General features: G+C 38.5%; 1 protein-coding gene across 1 annotated transcript in view; it reads right to left on the reverse strand.

The window, feature by feature from the left end:
• Positions 1-16,660, reverse strand: part of PLD5 (phospholipase D family member 5) — a 120,205-nt gene extending 103,545 nt beyond the window's left edge. The window contains exon 1 of the mRNA XM_088143998.1: positions 16,110-16,660. Within this exon, the coding sequence (XP_088000124.1) occupies positions 16,110-16,298 (189 nt within the window). The 5' untranslated portion in view covers positions 16,299-16,660. The remainder of the gene's footprint in view (positions 1-16,109) is intronic.
• Between the last annotated feature and the right edge of the window lie 1,253 nt (positions 16,661-17,913).

The following is a 17,913-nucleotide window of genomic DNA, read 5'->3' on the forward strand; positions in this document are numbered from 1 at the left end:
TGGCACTATACAACCTCTATTAGCCTGAATCGATATAATCATGTTCCATGAGGTCCACCGCATGCAGCAAGAACTCCATGCCTGCAAAAGTAGCCCCATCGCTTTTACAGTTCCTGGAATCTTGTGGAAAGCTGCCAAATACTCTAGCTGTTCTGCAATCCATAGAAGTGCAGTTCCTTTCCTCCTACTTACCTCTGCATTGAAGGATAGTACCTGTTTGCATGTCTCCAGTCCTTTTCATTCTACCTGGAGATGCCTGCTCCCTTCCACATCATTCCTCTTTCCCACATGACTGCCTTCCAGTCTGCAGCAATAGAAGCAATACAGAGCAACAGGCTGTCTGCACTGTGTGTGACAAGGATCCTTACTATGGGGATGGAAACAAAAGAGAATGGCCTAGACCTTTGGGAGATCCCACATGACTCTGCCTACTTACATGATACCCCCAAAATTCTCTATAATCAACTCTTGTTTATGTCCCTAATTTATTTTACTGTATTTATAAGTTATCCCTCCTCCAAGGAGTGGCATATTTTCCCCTAGTTTTATCCTCACAACAAATGTGTGTAGTATACAGTAAAATTTAATACCCTACCTTACACATTTGATGTGAGATAGGTTACAGAAGATAATTTTCCTTTAAAATGTTTGATATATTTCAGTATGAATTTGGATTGTCTAAATCTGCAGAAGGGCAGCATCTTCAATTCAAGTATCTTTTGATTTCTCAATTTGGACCTGATATTTTAACAGCTTTTGACACTCTAACGTTACTTATTCTGCTGAAAAGAATCTTAACTTTACCATTTATTTCTATAGAAAGCTGATAAAGATTATTAAAACAGATATTGGTAATTTGCAAGAACTCTTGAATACAGAGCTATAACATCCCATGATGACAAAGCAATGGTTTTAGTTTTAAATACATTTCCTATTATCTTAGGATGAGATTAATTCATCAAAAGGTTATTTTTTGTGTTTGCTGGACACCTCAGTGGATGTTTTAAAATGGATGGGTATGAACCTTTTTATGCTAGAGATATATTTGTGGGAACTCTGGCACAAATGATTAGGGTTTGCTGTGTGGTGGTCCTATTTGGGTATAACATTGTTGTTATCTAATTGCAATTAATATGACTTAAAGAAGGTGAAACTGAACTGTATATTGAGGCTTGGAATCTGTTCAGTCACAGTCTTGAATTTACCCTTTACTGATGAAATAGAAAGACTCATCCATATGATCTTGTGTAGGAATTTTCCAGACATGCACACACAGTTCTTTCTTACTTATTTATTGATTGACTAATTGGCTGGGTACCTTCGAGTCAGTGTTGACTCTTGGCAACTGCCTGCGGTTTTCTTGGCAAGATTTCAGAAGTGGTTTGCCATTGCCTCCTTCCTACAGCTGAGAGAAAGTGACTGGCCCAAGGTCACCCAGCTGGCTTTGTGCCTAAAGTGGGACTAGAACTCATGGTCTCCACTCTTTATTTATAATTATATTTAATATATACAGTGGCCTTACCTTAACACAGTTCTATACAGACATTTCAAGTGGAGCTTTATTTTATCTGTTTCACTCTGTCTCCCTCCCTCACGCAGCTTCTTTTTGTGCCTTCACTTTGGGGCTTGCTTCTATCCAAGGGAGAAGACAAAAATAACTCTTTTGTAGGCTTCTTTGTCAAGCTGTCCTTGATGACCCCTGGTCTCTTCTATGCAAGCTACAATCCTTTCCACCAGCCATTTCCCTCAACAGATCTCTCTCTTGGGTCCTCCTTGCTCCTGCTGGGTCTCCAACTGCGGTTTCTTCCTCCTTGTTACACACAGCATCACCAGACCATGCTGTACAAAAACAACTCCAGGAATCCCCAGCAACCTCCTCCTCCCTTACTTAATGCTTCTACCCTTTTATACATTTACAGCTAGAAGGCAGGTGTTTTAATTCTTGGTGTCCTTGTGACACTGAGCCATAGGAAAAATCTTTTAATGCTGAGATCACTGCATCATCCCAAGTCCATCAGTACAACTCACTCTGACACACACACACACACACACACACACACACACACACAGCCTTCCTCAAGATAAGGCTTGAAGGGTCATTTCAAGCCTCATACTTGAATGCCCATTATTGTTTTCTTTGTCTCATCTCCTTTGTAGTTATAGATTCTTCCTCACTCAGTTCTGAAGCTTCAGTCATTTGTTTCCTCTGGATAACTTCCCTTGGACAAATGTAGGAGATCTCACAAACTTCAACCTGTTCCTTTTTCCACCAGCCATAGATTCTCTACTGTTATACCAGCTCCATTTCTTCTGTGCCTTAACCTTGCTATTTATGCTTAGGGAACTTTTTCTTTCCTCATTAGGTCTCACATTTGAGGATTTAGCCTTATTCCCTCTGAACTCCTGTCATCTAACTTTGTTAAAGAAGATCTTTTCATTTGGGCTTCTTGTTTTTCATACTTTTTGTTTTTGATTTGGTTTTAGCTTCCTTGTATTTTACTTTTTCTTCTATTTTTCTGTACCTTGCAGCAATAAGAAAGTAAATAATATTATCTAGTACAAGATCATCCAATGAGTTTGAAAGCTCAGTGGGGATTCAGTTCTGAGTTCCTGAGTCTTAGTCTGCTGTTAACATACCATGCTTTGACTTCACACATAACAATGTAGCTTCTTTGGTTTCGACTGTAAATACTCTGCAAACCCAGCTATTACAGCTTATAGATCATAGATGATTGGAATATATGAATCCAGGCAGTAAGTCTCGTTTTCCACTTCATTGCTCCTTCCTTTAGCATGTATTCTACTTTGTCCTTGCAAAGAGATTATTCCCCTTACACAACTCATACAAACATTTTCTGCTTATTTATCTGAAGAGATTTACATACCAGCCTTCGTTGCTAATTCTAGGTTGATTTACAAAAGAAGCCTTTTGGATATAGCACATTTAATAAAACATGCATAAGAATTCATCCAGGACTTAAATCTTTATCCTGAGAAACTCCTGGACTCTACATACAAGTCTGCCGATCTACACATAAGAGAGCCTCTTGGCCTATTGTTGTGTACTGCATTTGGAGAGAATATGTTGAGGTAAGGAAATATTAACATTCAATGTTATTGTCATCTCATGCTGGCTATTGCTTTTCCTGAATTATGTTAAAGATGTCAGTTGAGCACATTTTGATTGGTGCTAGAACTAGGAAGACTGAAGTTGTTGCTGTAATGTTTATTTTTATTCTTCATTTCCTACAGGATAAACTGAGATGACACAAAATGTAATCAGTGAGTGCCCTTTCTTCCTTCATTAGTAGTCTTGTTATTTTATTAAGGGATGCTTTTCTTTTAACTTTATTACAAAATATAATTTGAAGATATAAAAAAAAAGAATTGTGACTATTTTAAGATGGCATTTGGATATCAGCTAATAATTATCATAGGACTATAAGATCAACTACAGTAATCTCTACTACATTAATTATAAAATTATGATAAACTATGGATGCATAGTCTTTGCAAGACGTGACACAAATATTATTGCTCACATATTGCTCTACATGTTCATAACTTTGCACACATGAGTCTCTGCTGAAATGAAGAAAGCCATAAAAGCAGAAGCACTCTTTGTATGCTTTAATATTTTTGTGTCAATAATTTGATAAGAGGTCTGATCTCATACCCATTAGGATAGCAAGGTACCAGCTTCTAGAAGAGATGGGGGACTGAAAACGGCCCCGCAAAAAGCGAAGTCGATAACCACAGCAAAGAACAGTGAGTACACCAGCTCTTCGAACCTCTCCAGAAAAAAAGAGGATGGGAGACCACCCACAAGTGCTCCAGCAGCCTTTGGCAGGTTTTGAGCACTGGGAGATGAGGAAATAGCCATCTTGCTCAAACCACAATCAGCTCCTTTAAAAGGACACTAAGTTCACATACTTCCTTTTCTAATCACATTCAGAAATAGCTTATTAACTACTTTTCAGCTATTAGAAATCTTTGGATCGACAAGTCTGAAAACAATGGGTGAGTCTGCCTTCAATCCTTAATGAAAGAAAATTGTAATTACAAGCTTCAGAACTTTAAAAAAATTGGAATAAACAGCAAAAAGCTAATTAAGACTTTGATTTTAGAAAGTTATAAATGGATTAAGGGCCAGATAAATCTGAAATAAGATTTTGGAATCCTCCCCATGGGAAAATTGATTTGTTTTGAATTTTTTATATGACATAAAAGAAATAAACAGTTTTTAAAAATTGGATACTAGAGGGAACTAAAGATTTCAATTAAAGGAGAAGAATACATAAACCTGATTAATAACTACAGAATGATGTAAAATATAATAAAATTGGAAATACTGAAGGATATTTTTGAAAAATGGAATCAGAAGTTAATATCAACAATGTCAATAGCAATGCTTGCTTCTATGGATAGACTGTGCCTAAAAAATGTTTTGGAAGAAATGGCAGAAGAGGAGCAAGTTTTATCTAACAAGACAGAGACTGACTTGACACTGAAAGTGGATCTACAAATGACAGACTACAAGAATGACATGGCAAAAGATGTTTCATTGGGCATACAAAAGAAATTGGTTGATGTTTTAAAAATCAAAAGGGAATTACAAATAATAAACCAAGAGAGTGACCTGGATAATTCTTTTACATTGGATTTACAAGAGAGGTTTGTTAAAGCTTGGATGAATCTTGTGTGAAGAGGTAAAAAAGAAATCAAGTTCTACGACATTACTTGAATGGACTAAAGATTAAGATTGTTAGAAGTAAAAGGAAGGAATGTAAAGTTGGTTTATTTGATCAAGGTTAAAATAGATATGTTGTTATTTCTGGCAACCCTTAATGGACTTATACTAACACCAGGTTTGAAATGACAATGCTTTATCGATTACTTTATAGATAAGAGATGAGACACTTGATGAAGAAATCATTGGTTGTAAATTAAGAGGAAGTGAAAAGTTACCAAAATTGTATATACTAGTTGTGATGAAGGTTGGAAGTCACTTCTTTATATATTTCTATCCTTTTCTTTTCTTTCTTTTCCTTAATGTTTTCTTTTTCTTTCCACTTTTTACTCTTTTTTCTATTCTCCTTTCTTTCTTTTAGTTTGTATTAGTTTTATATTGCAATCATAATATTTAATAAAATTATATTTTAAAAAAATGATAGTAAGCTACCATTATGTTATTAACAAGTAACAACTTCTTGTTTTATATAACTGTAACTGACTCAATTTTAAAGAAATTCAAAGAACCAGAAAGAATCTGATACCAATACAGTACAACTACAGCATCCTTCTATTCATATTTCCAAGCAACTAGGAAGGAGATGCCTAGTACAGTACCTCCTATATGGAGCCTTAATGATAAACCAACTATAGCTTAATATTCATTCATATAAAGAGGAAATTGCAGATATTTTTATCATTTTTACACTCATACAAGGATCCACATAGAAACGGGCATTAAAAATAAACAATATATTATAGCTTTTATTTTGACTATCATGCTGTCTATTTATTTATCTATCTATCTATCTATTTATTTATTTATTTATTTATACATTCGATTTATTCTCTGCCCATCTCCCCCCAATGGGGAACTCTGGGCAGCTCACAAAGTATATATAGTCCTAACAGTGACAAATCTTACAATTACAAATCCTACAGTGCTATATATATTACACTATGTGACCAGCAGTGGTCGCTAGGGGGTCATCTGGGCTTTTTCCTCCTCCGAAGATCTTTCTTGCCGCTCGCATCGATCGTCGCTCATGCTGGTTGCATTTGGAGTTCAGCTAGCACTGGTATTTTGCTCCCCCGTGCAGCACCGCCAGTTCCTCCCATCTAAACGGGAGTCCCCATTTATCTACTCGCAGATGGAATAGCTTTCGAACTGCTGGGTGAGCAGAAGCTAGGAGAAGGGACGGGAGCTCACCCCATCCCGCGGAGCCAGGCCCAAACCACTGGAGTACCGACCATTTCTGACCGGCAAACTCCAGTGTCATTAAGCCCTGCGCCACCGCGTCCCAAATAGAAAAATCCTTTTTAAACTTGTCAAAAATGATTATTTCCAAGTCCATTTAGAAAGTTATGATTATCAATGTTATAACTGCCAAACTGTCTTGCCAAAAAGCACATTTATTAATGTCTGGCATTATGTAAACCTATATCAAATGAAGACAACCCAAATAAATAATTTTCATATTAAGTTCCTCCTTACATCTCAACAATCATGTTAAATACCCTAATGTAAGATCTAGTATTCTGTCTGAACTGTAAGTTTCTTTTTAATAATATAAAAAGACCAAAATATTAATTATATTAACTGAACCTTTTGCTGAATGTGACTTAAAATCCAGATCTTCTTAATGAATGCTTATCTTGCCTAAAAACATCACTATTATATGACAATAACTAATTAGACTTAGATCAGATTTCCAAAAATTCTGAAAGCTGCAGCATCTAGAATGGGACTGGTTGTTTACGTGAAGATCAACAGAAACATATATTTATATACTTTCTAAAGAAAAAAATTAATTCATGACAATCCCAGGTCCCAGGGATAAGCCAGGACAAACATTAGATGTGAGAAACCTTTTTTTAAAAAAAATGATGTATAAATTAATTACATACAAACATAAACAATGAACAACTATTTCACATACTAGTTATACAAATGGAAAGAAATGGTATGAAATTCGGTATGTATCATGCACTACTATCTGGCATGCAAAAACAGATGACTGCTGGGTTGTATTCACTCTGGTAGGTCACAAGTTATGCAGCGTGATTTAAGTTCAAACCACTGACCTTTTTTGTTTTGTTTTTCACAAATAGAAAGACTCTTTCTTTACAGAGGACTAGCTTGTTTAATTGGCTGCCCATTATGTTTAACAGTAAAGGTTCACAAAAAGGAAACAAAAGGACTTCTAGTTGCCTATCAACAGTTACAACCTGGAGACAGCCTGAGCAGGTGCAGAGATCACCCTCTGTGGTGAGACATCACAGAACGTGTTTGAAATACCCTTAGAGATCATCAAGTCTAACCCTCTGCACAATGATGGAATCCACCATTACAGTATTCTCAACATCTGGATGGGGAGAAATCCTACAAAGACCAAGTGGCTGTGGATGTTAGAGCCACCTAGATCTGGGGAAGTTCCATCTCTAACCTTGGATAGGTTGCCCTTCCCCATTCAAGAGTGGGGCAAAATCTATGGTTCTTCCTGGACTCAAAGACCTTTTCACAGTTTCATCTGGTTCACCAGTTGCAGCCTTTCCTAGATCAGGAGATCCTTCAGACAGTCATTCATGCCCTAGTCACCACAAGGCTCAATTACTGCAACATGCTCTACATGGAGCTGCCCTTGAAGACCACTCAGAAGCTTCAATTGGTCCAGAATGCAGCAGTACGGGCAATAATAGGCATGCCTTGGTATGCCTATGTGATAATTTTGCTTCATGAACTGCATTGGTTGCCAGTTTGCTTCCAGGTCTGCTTCAAAGTGCTGGTTACAACCTATAAAGCCTTACATGGCATAGGGCCTGGTTACTTTGGGACTGCCTATCTCCTATGGTGTCTGCCTGGCCAGATCAATCTGACGGCGTTGGCATCTTCCAGGTTCTTTTGTTTAAGCAGTGCCATCTATCAGGACCCCAGAAGCACCTGCCCTCTGAAACAGGGTTCCCCTTGGAATCCATGTGACTCCAACCCTGATGGCCTTAAAGACCTGGCTCTGGACAAGGGTGGTTGCAGCCCCTTGCTGGGTGTGTAATGTATGTTTTCTTGTTGCTGGCCAGATTTGCCATCTTGTTTAATGTTTTTTATTCCAACTGTGTATTTGTTATTTTGTTTTTATGTTGTAAGGTGCCCCGAGTTGATTGGAATCAGGTAGTGCCTAAATCAGATAAATAAATCCATCTTCCTTTCCTCTATGTGTTCCCTTTAACTCTTAGCTTAGCTGAAAGGTTCTTATGTACCCACAAAGTTTTGCTAAGCAGCACCCATTTTTTTTCTTATTGGAATGGTATGCAACTGTACTTTCTGTAGCTTATTTTTTACAAGTTTCCAACCCTCCTGCATTTCCTTTATCCTAAGGATTTCTGCCATGCAATCATTAATACTTCTTTAACCTTGTTAAAATTGGGTCTCCTGAATCTAGTATGCACATACGTTTATGCTAAAAATTCTCTTTCTGTAGTATCTTACTTTCCAAGATGATATGGACAGTTCCTTCCTAAGTCTCCAATGCTTTTACCTTTTCCACCAGCTCTTTCCTATTATTTGGGATCAGATCTAGAACATCCAAACCCTTATCTCTTCTTCAAATACCTTGAAAATGAAGCAGCCTATTAGTGCACTAGCCGGGCAAAGAAATCAGCTTGCCCTACTTACTAGAGGCAAAGCTTACCTTATTTGCAGATCAGAATGCAACTAAATAAGCAATCAGAAATGGGGCAATATTTTTGCAGGTGACAAGTAGCTGCACTAGATGTTCTGGTAGGTTTTAATTTCTGTGCTCCTTATTTGTTGAAACCCCCTTTCTCATGATCATCCTACATTTAACATTCTGTTACAATTTAAGCACAACAGCAAAAAAGAAAAGCAGTCAGCCAGTAAAAAATATTAAAATCCTAGCACAACAAATTTAAAATTTACAAGATGTCAGTCACAAGCAAAGTCAATATCAAAAAGTGGGATCACAGATCACCTTGCCCAAGAAGCTGCTGAAAAAGCCATGGTCAAGGCTGGGCAGATTTCAGGGGAAATGATATTCTAGAGGGCAGTCATAGAGAAGGTCTATCTCCAAAATCCCATGAGATGACATGGTTTAGCACAGGGAACTGGTGCATGTCAACCTTGAAAGAGCTTATCAATGGACAGAGACAACTATCCTGGAGGTATCCAGACATGCACACACAGTTCTTACTTACTTACTTACTTACTGATTGATTGATTGATTCATTCATTCATTCATTAGGTACCTTCGACTGAATCCAACTCTGGCTTAATAGTTTCTCTCCTCTTCCCCACCACAATACTATCATTGCCATCACTCAGTGTCTCACCCAGAGAATTCCAATATTCCTTACAATTTCCACTCATCCCCCACATCTATCATACCCAATAAAGCTTTATCTAAATTAATCTCTTGCATTTGTCATTAGGAAAAAAAAGTTCTCCATCTTGGTCTATCAACCACTTATCTCATTTTGCTTCCTGAGTCTCCTCAATGTGGAATTCTTCCTCAAGGCTATTACAATATTCATAAGGCTAAAGCAGCTCATCTGGCAGTTTGGTCATAACAAACAGTAAACAGGCAGTTTTCAGCCTTAGATACAGATGTTCACTCACCACGTCGTACATTTGGGTTATTTTAATGATGTATAGTTTATTTTATTCTCTCTTTCTCTTTCTCTCTCTCTCTCTCATTCTCCCTTTGTTGATCGTTGTCTTTGTTATACACCACAACTCAACATAATTAAAAACAGGATAAAAAAAAATAAAAGCAGGATGAATAAATCAAGAACAGCAGTCATCCAAGACCTTATAGAGCACATGTGAGACATAGAAAGAGAAGAGGGAAGGAATGGGAAGAGTCTCATTGTATGAGCTGAAGTATGTTTATATAATATTGGATGTAGCCCATGGACTATTAATATTGTATATATTTAATGTCATAATTGTTATCATAAGTACAGTGAATTTCTGTATAAAAAACTACAAAATTTTATTTTATGGATTATTGCCTAATTCCTAACTATTAAATATCAAGTATTTCTTGAATATTTGATCAGGACAGAAGGGGAATTCAACAATGCAAGTAATTCCATAATGCCTAAATGTGCACAGACATGTATACTTTTTCAAATATATTATAGCCTTATAGATATTTGTTATAGAATTGAAAGATCAATATATATTCAACAGTATACTGTAAAGCTATAGCTTATCAACTCAGCAAATCTTCCTAATAACCTAAGAATAACACAGTACAGGTAGTCCTCAACTTACAACCATTCATTTAACAGCTATTCAAAGTTACAACGGCACTGAAAAAGCGATTTATGACTGGTCTTCACATTTATGACTGTTGCAGTGTCCCCGCAGTCATGATCAAAATTCAGGCACTTGGCAACCAGCATGTATTTACAACTGTTGCAGCATCCCGGGGTCATGTGATCACCATTTGCAACCTTCCCGGGGGCTTCCAACAAGCAAAATCAATGGGAAGCCAGACTGGCTTAACGACCGCATGATTTGTTTAACCACCACGGCAAAAAAGGTTGTAAAATCAGGCATGACTCACTTAACAACCGCATCACTTAGCGATGGAGGTTCTGGTCCCAACTGTGGTTGTAAATCGGGGACTACCTGTACTTCCCACCTACTTTTTTCCTATTTATTTATTTATAAATAAAATTTATACGCCACCCATCTCACTATCAGTGACTCTAGGCAGCTCACAAGTAAAGCTCTATCTTAAAAATGTTCCTTGTGATAGCTAAAAATGTGAAATTAAGTAAGAAGCATGAGAAATGTCAAATTTAGTGTGAGGCATGAAGTATATCAAAGTATTAGGCTATATATAAATAAATTTGCAAATATCTATGAACTCAGGGAACCATAATAATTGCTCCCCAAAGCTACTATAAGGCTCCATCTCTGTACCCATGAAATCCCAAGACTAGCACTGTGCTATAGAATAAGACAGTGTTTCTCAGAATTTCTCACTAGTTATAACATGCAGGGTTGCAGCATGAAAATGGAATGGGGAGTTTCAAAATATGTCTTCTTGGTAAGTCCTGTGGAGGTGTAGAAGAAAATATGGCACTGATTTAGACAAGTAAAACAAAGCAAAACATCCCCTTCCCCTAATTACCTTCCTAGAGATTTGAGAAATAACCCTGTCAGCTCAGCTATACCAAGGAATGCTGATAAAACCAAGAGAAAATACTAGGAGGCAAGCATAGGCTGTGGGAAACAAGGCCAACTCAGCATCAACCCTATAACTGTAACTCTCTAGAAAGCAACTATGTTCATGGAATGCCCTCTGTACTCTTTCAGTATACCATTGTTTTTGTAGTTCTACTCCATTTCCTCACAGAATCCACCCCATACCTAATCTCACTGATATATAAGATGCTGCTATATCCAATCAATTATATCCAATTACTTTGCTATATCCAATCAGAAGCTATTCTAATTTGCATAATTCTCTATAGAGAGACTGTATCCTTACCCACTTTACCTTGCTTCTACTGCCTCCAGTATCATAATTAACAATCTGAGCTTCAACAAATTCTTGAGACATTTAGTAGAGAGATTTCTCATACAGAGTAAGCTTGCTAAATCAGTGCAAAATTATGCATCTCTGAAAAGCAAAGTTTCCCAAGTCTCATATTAAGTCAAAACCTTATTGTTCTTCTTGTTGCTGTTATTGTTGCTGAACACACTGCATTTGCTTACCAGGCAGAATAATCATGCCTAGATGGCACATGGCTGCTATGCAAAGCTCTGACCATCTGATTTGATCTTTATTCTGAAGAGGGAATTACAAGGGAGGAAAGGGAATACAGTATGAGCTGGGGATTAGATGAAAGCAGCGTCATAAAGACGTCATCTACAAAACCTATGGGGCATCTTCCTACCATCATTAGGAAAACACCTGTGGATAAGTTCTAAGAGAAGCTGATTTAAAGCAAGAGACAGTGTTATCTCTGTTGCCCACAGCAGCCCAGATAAAGGAATCATCTCTTTTTACAGTACTCTTTTTCTGATTTTGGGGAGTAAAATAATTGTACACAAGGGGAGGAGGAATAAACCATCATCAGGAAGATTTCTGAATAAACAGTTTATGCCTAATGAACATTGGAATCAGAGTTGCCCCTATTTTTCTTTTGTCTCAAAAATGACTAATACCAAAACTAATTTTAAAATACCTATCAAAACATGTTTTAACTTGAAAATATGACAACTCTGTATCTGCTGGTCTGTGTACTGGCTGCAATTCAGGGATAAAAAGCCCATCCTTCCCATTAAAATATGACTTTAAATTTGATTGCTTTGTTTACTTTCAAGGAAATGCTGTTAATTTGTAAAGCCTTAAGGCTCTGTCACTGTTACAACTGATATTTAAATTTTAATTATTAATACCAACCCTAATCCCAGTGAAATGGAGGGGGGCACAAAAAAATTGAGAAGCCCCAGTGTGAGGGAACATGGAAAGAGGAGGATATAGAATGTTAGCTCTATGACACAGAATTTGTTATATTTGTTCTCTGCTTCATCTTATTCTAACCCAGTGTTTTCCAACCTCGGCAACTTCCAGATTTATGGACTTCCAACACCCAGAATTCTGAGCAATGACCATGCTAGCTGGAGAATTCTGGGGGATTCCCATACCATCTGGATGTTGCCCAGGTTGAAAAACACTGCTATAACCCAACCACTGAAAACAAGTTTTATGGCATAGATATTATGTTATATTAGCTCTTCACTTCTTCTCACTCCATCCCAAGAACTATTAAAAAAAAAAATCTATACAAAGATGGTACAAACATTAGGCTGTCTTTATTTCTATAGTCATAGATAGTTATGGAGGCAACTACTAGAAGAGCAAATGATGAACGCATCATTGTACTATTGCCATGTAAGGTCCACTCTTTTGTACCTGCATTGTGATGTCACATGCACATATGAAAGGGATGTAGCATGTATCGCAATGGCATAATGCTGCTTGCATCTTTTAATGAAAGGATCATATTTACTTATTTAATTAATTAAATTTATATGCTGCCTGACTCCCATCCTGTGGATGCCTCTAGCTTGTTAATATTCATAAGGAAAAAGTGATACTCAATGCAAAATGCAATTATATTAAATTTTTTGAAAAAAGTCCTTCAAATTCCCTATGTTCCATGGCTAACATTACCAAGTGAATGGCCAGTAAGTGGTTGTTAAAACTGAAGGATAAGGTAGCCAGAATCCCTCTAGGATTTTTCCCCTCCACAAAGCACATTGGAAAAAGAGGGAGACCAGACTGTAATATCTCAGCCACATGATCATATATGGTGTATTTTGCTCCAAGGATATTTTTTTACAGAAATGCTAAGTCAAGGAATAAATATCAATGCTGATGTTGCAAATAACTTAGACTACCATCCCTCTCCTATAAATGGGGTGGGGAAATTCTATTTATCTAATATTGTCTTTCCTGCTACCACTCTTTAATGAGTACAACAGCTGATGGATGTGCTTGGCTTGGTTCCTGTATTTTTACTGTCTTCATCCAACAGAAGGGAGGAGGATCATTCATATACAGAGATGGCTTTGATTCCAAATCGGACTGCCTAATCTAAACTCAACTATGAGCCTTTCAAGAAGTCTTCATGCTGAACCACCTTTCATGCTGTCATCAATTACTACATTTCACATGCACTTCTAGAAAATGCATTATATTACAATGTATTTATTACTAGGTTGTATATGTATTGTGTGTGTGTGTATTGGTTCATATTATTTTTAAAATTTCTATTTTATAACATTTTGAACTGTTTAAACATTGGAAGTCCTATATAAATGTTTTAAATAAAAATAAAATAAAAAGTTGATATAAAGTAGGAGTAGATGACTTGATGCACTCCAATTTTTTTTTTATTTCAGTTCTTAATCACCTAGCCACTATGGCAAATAGCAACGGATTGTGGAACTTATAGTCCAAAATATTTGGAAGATACTAAGTTGCCCATACCTGCTGGCAGATTGTCAGATAGCCACAAAAACATCAGTTATAAACCCCCAACACGTATTGCACATTGCGAAACAACCTACAGGAATGTTTTTACATTGCTCCTGTAATTCCTATTATAGTTCCTCTAGATCTATGCTTACCCGATTTCTTTTTACCCAGCCGATAAACACAGATATGTAGAATTAATGGAGAATTAGTATGTTCCACCAAATAAGTAAACAAATGGAGTTATCGCTAAACTCAAATGGCCATGACCATTATGCAGACTATTTACACTGTTAATAAAAACACACCCACACACCCACACACAGAGGCACATTAATACCCCAGATTATGTGTATGTATTCACCTTAATTCACTGGGTTATTCTTAGAAATATTCTCTCAGTATCTTTTTTTTAATAAATCATCACCTTGCCAAGGTTCAAAACTAGGCATCTCATTTAATTCTATATTTTATCCTTAAATCTACATTTTATCTACATTTTGTTTTACTTAATTTGCAAACCACTGTCAGGATTGGGGGAAGTAGGGTAGAAAAGATAATATATTCATAAAAATAAAGTCGTAGCGTACAGTGTTATATAACAAATGTGTTTTTACCAAACACTGCCACAGTTACCTAGTTCTTTTTTATTGTTAGGGTTAGTAAATATGTTACATTTAGTTAAAACACTGATGTTTAAACAAAAAGAAACAATTCTATTGTCCAAAATGAATTTACTGAAGCCAAGTCAGTAGTTTTGCTTTAATCCACTACATAGAACCCTTGTTGAATCAAGATATATACAAATTGCTATAAGGCCGCTCAGGATATTTCAAGAGTTTCACTTCCCACTGTTGATCATTCTGTTATGATATAAATTATAATCCAAAATACAATCCATATTTGGGCATGTATACCTCCTGTATTTTACTGAATACTTATTTCTTCAGAATCCTTTCCTGAATAAATAGTGCTATTCAATATTGTAGGAATGCAAGGCTTCCACCATTCCAGTTACTGCACCTTTGACTGTATTTTAGATTACATCACTTGGCACTGATTCATTACTGTAGCTATAATTTATATGCAAAAGTCAGTATATTTTCATACAGTGATTTCTTTCAAGGAACTAACTTGCATTAACAGCACTTTATTGTTCATTATATTGCAGGACCCACTACTTCACCTTATTTTGAACTAAACATAGTGTCTCCTTAAGCAAGCCTGCTGCATTATAAAACTTAACAGTTTCCTTGCTTCCTAATATACATGCAACAAACTTCACATTAGAGTTAAACTTCCTTTCTTTCTACAAGTATGTATTTACCCTAATATTAAAATTAAAATATGCTTTTCCATTATTCATACAGCTCAATACTATAAATTACACAAGAACATGACAGTCCATTGCTCCAAAACCTCTGAACTACAGGAATATTTTCAAGTACCTTAAACCCAGCATAACATATTCATTGCAGCTTCAGTTGTTTCCTGGTCCCCAAACCCCTTAGTTAACATGTATTATTCCTGCAGAAATTGACAGTGCAATGAAATCTAGTTTGCATGACCTTCCATAGCCATGTAAGAAATGTTAAGAAAAAGTATGTCTAGAATACAGCACGTCTATATTTCCAAATAAAAAATAAAAGATGCAAAGCAAACATGCATTCAGCTGGAGAAGAATTCTGCAAGATTCCAGAGTGTCCGTAACTGCTCAGCGACCAGATGAAAGTGCACCATCTGTATACCTTCATGGGACATGGATGTGAAAACTGGTTTGCAGCACAGTGGCCAAGAAAAAGAGATAAAGCATATAACGCTGAAAACAGAAAACCCATTTGCAGTTCTGCTGTTAGATCTGAACAATGACCTAACTATCTGGACACCAAAATATTGGGCTAAGCAGATTCTATCACATGAAATCCTATGTATCTTTATTCAGAAGTAAGCCCCACCATGTACAAAGGGACATACTCCCAAATCAATATACATGGGATTGTAGTTTAAATGCTGTCCCCAGATAGCATGTTTTTACTCCACTTTAGGTATTCTTGGGAGGTAGGATTAGGTAGGGACAACCTATTTTGAGAGGCAGTGTTGATATCAAGTTGGACTTGTGCCCATACCGAAGTAAAGCTAAAGTCTCCTCCGAGTCGAGCTCGACTCCTGGTGACTTCATGAGTCCTGGGTGCAAATTCTCACTCAGCCCAAAACACTGCAAGTGGTCAAGACGTTTCCGCTCCAGCTCAGGTTTCACACCTGTAAAATGGGTCGATTAACCTGCCTGGCAGGCTTGTTGAAAGAAGGATTAGAGGAACGGCAGGCAGTCAAGCGCTTCAGGAGAGAGCAATAAAAGTGGCTTACATGCTCCAATTTGTCTTTCCTTCTCAACCAGACGCTGGCACTGTAGTCCTGCTGCTTGACGGAGCTGTAGAAGTTGGAGCCCACTTTGGTCAGGCTAGGCGAGGGCTCCCGGGGTCTGTTCTTCAGCTTCATCTGCTCGAAGCCCTCAGGGCGGGTCGCGGAGGCGAGCCAGTCGCTCCTGCCTTCCATCTTGACATGACAAGGCAAAGTCCGGGCGGAACCAAGAAGACACCGGGTAGAGAGCCGCGAGCAAGGCGGCGAGCGCGGGGTTGGGTTAGGAACAAAGCGCCGTGGAAGAAGCGTGGGGGACTCCCTTCAGACGCAAGCGAGAGACAGGCTCAAGGGAAACGGCGCACCAAGTGCCCGGTGGGGAAGACGAGGTGGAGGGAGCCGTGGCGGGGGCAGCAGCCTCCGGCCCCCGCCGAGCTGCAGCTCGCTGCGAGCGCAGCCCCAACCGGCTCTTTGCGGCACTGGCTGCTGGCAGAAGCTGGGGCGACCGAGGGGAAAATTGAGAGCGGCCGCACACATTCTCGTGCGCGCAGGAAAGAAAGGAGGGAGGGACCAAAGGAGGGACGGAGGGTGGGAGGAACGCACGCGGCGGCGGGGGGACCACGGGGAGCGAGGGGCGCGCGCCCCCTCCCATTCCACGGCTTCCACCAGCCTGCAGGTTGGTGCAGTGGGAGGGCTGCGTCCTTCGCGCTCATCCCACGCCTGCCCTTCTCCGCGGCCGCCCGCGGCTAACAAACTTCTGCTGCCGCCGCTCAAACCAGGATGTTCCTCGCTTCCCCAGGCTTTTCGCGGCAGAAATGCCATTTAATGGCTTATGCTCGGGCTGGAGGCACGAGAAGATGCAGCAGAATACGGTAGAGAGGTTGGTGCTTACAATCCTCCTCTCACGTCGGCGCCGCTCTCCGCGGCTCAGCATCGACTGTTTTGTGCCGCGTTTCCCTCAAAAGTTGTTAACGGTTCTGCATCCGCGCACCCCTCGCTTGGACCCTGGGTGAAAAGTTGAACTGTGGGGAGCTGGACCGTCGCTGAGCGTTGACAAGAGCAACCCTGGGAAACTGTGGGCAGAACGAATAGCGATTGAATTGAATGGGGCTTTTTCCTGAGCAAATGCACATTGATTGTTAAGTTGAGGGCCTTGCCCCACTGCTCACTTACAGTGATCTCCCTCAGTCCTGAATTCGCAGAAAACTGTACAGCATGAAATATGCCAATCCCTATCCTGACTTTATTGCCTTTGTTTCAAGTCATTACAGTCACCTGAATTCTCTGTAAGAGGATAAGATATAAAGCCTAACAGATTGTATCTACCTTGAGGCTGTCCTTGAACAGTAAGAAGGAAAATACCATAACATTGTGCAGTTAAGGATGATTTAATCCTAACTCATGGGACAGAGATGATAGCAGTATTGTGGGTTCACGGCAAAAAAAAAAAAAAAGAAGACATTGCCACACTTTTGTTGTGGTTAAGTGCTGATCAACAGAAGCTTATGCGACAATAGATTTGTCTTGGAATGCCACTAAACTCTTGTTTCTGCTAGAAAAAAAAAGGGCCCGTCCCCACTCCATTAACTCTATATTCTGTAGCTAGCTAACAGCAGAAATTTCAAGGACTCAACATAGATAAGTTATTTTATTGCAGAGAATAAAGAAGCTATATCTATTGCAGAACACAGGAATCAAACCCAGTATACAGGTGATACATGAATCCTAGGCCTTTTCCACCAGTGGATTTTTCCCAGCCTGAAGCATTGGGGACATCACTTCATCTCTTTCATGTTTACATAACAATTCTGTC

This window comes from Python bivittatus, unplaced genomic scaffold (assembly GCF_059951505.1).
Source record: "Python bivittatus isolate LINGU-HERP-01145 unplaced genomic scaffold, Pbiv_v1 ctg000020_np1212, whole genome shotgun sequence".
In the NCBI taxonomy this organism is placed as follows: Eukaryota; Metazoa; Chordata; class Lepidosauria; order Squamata; family Pythonidae; genus Python; species Python bivittatus.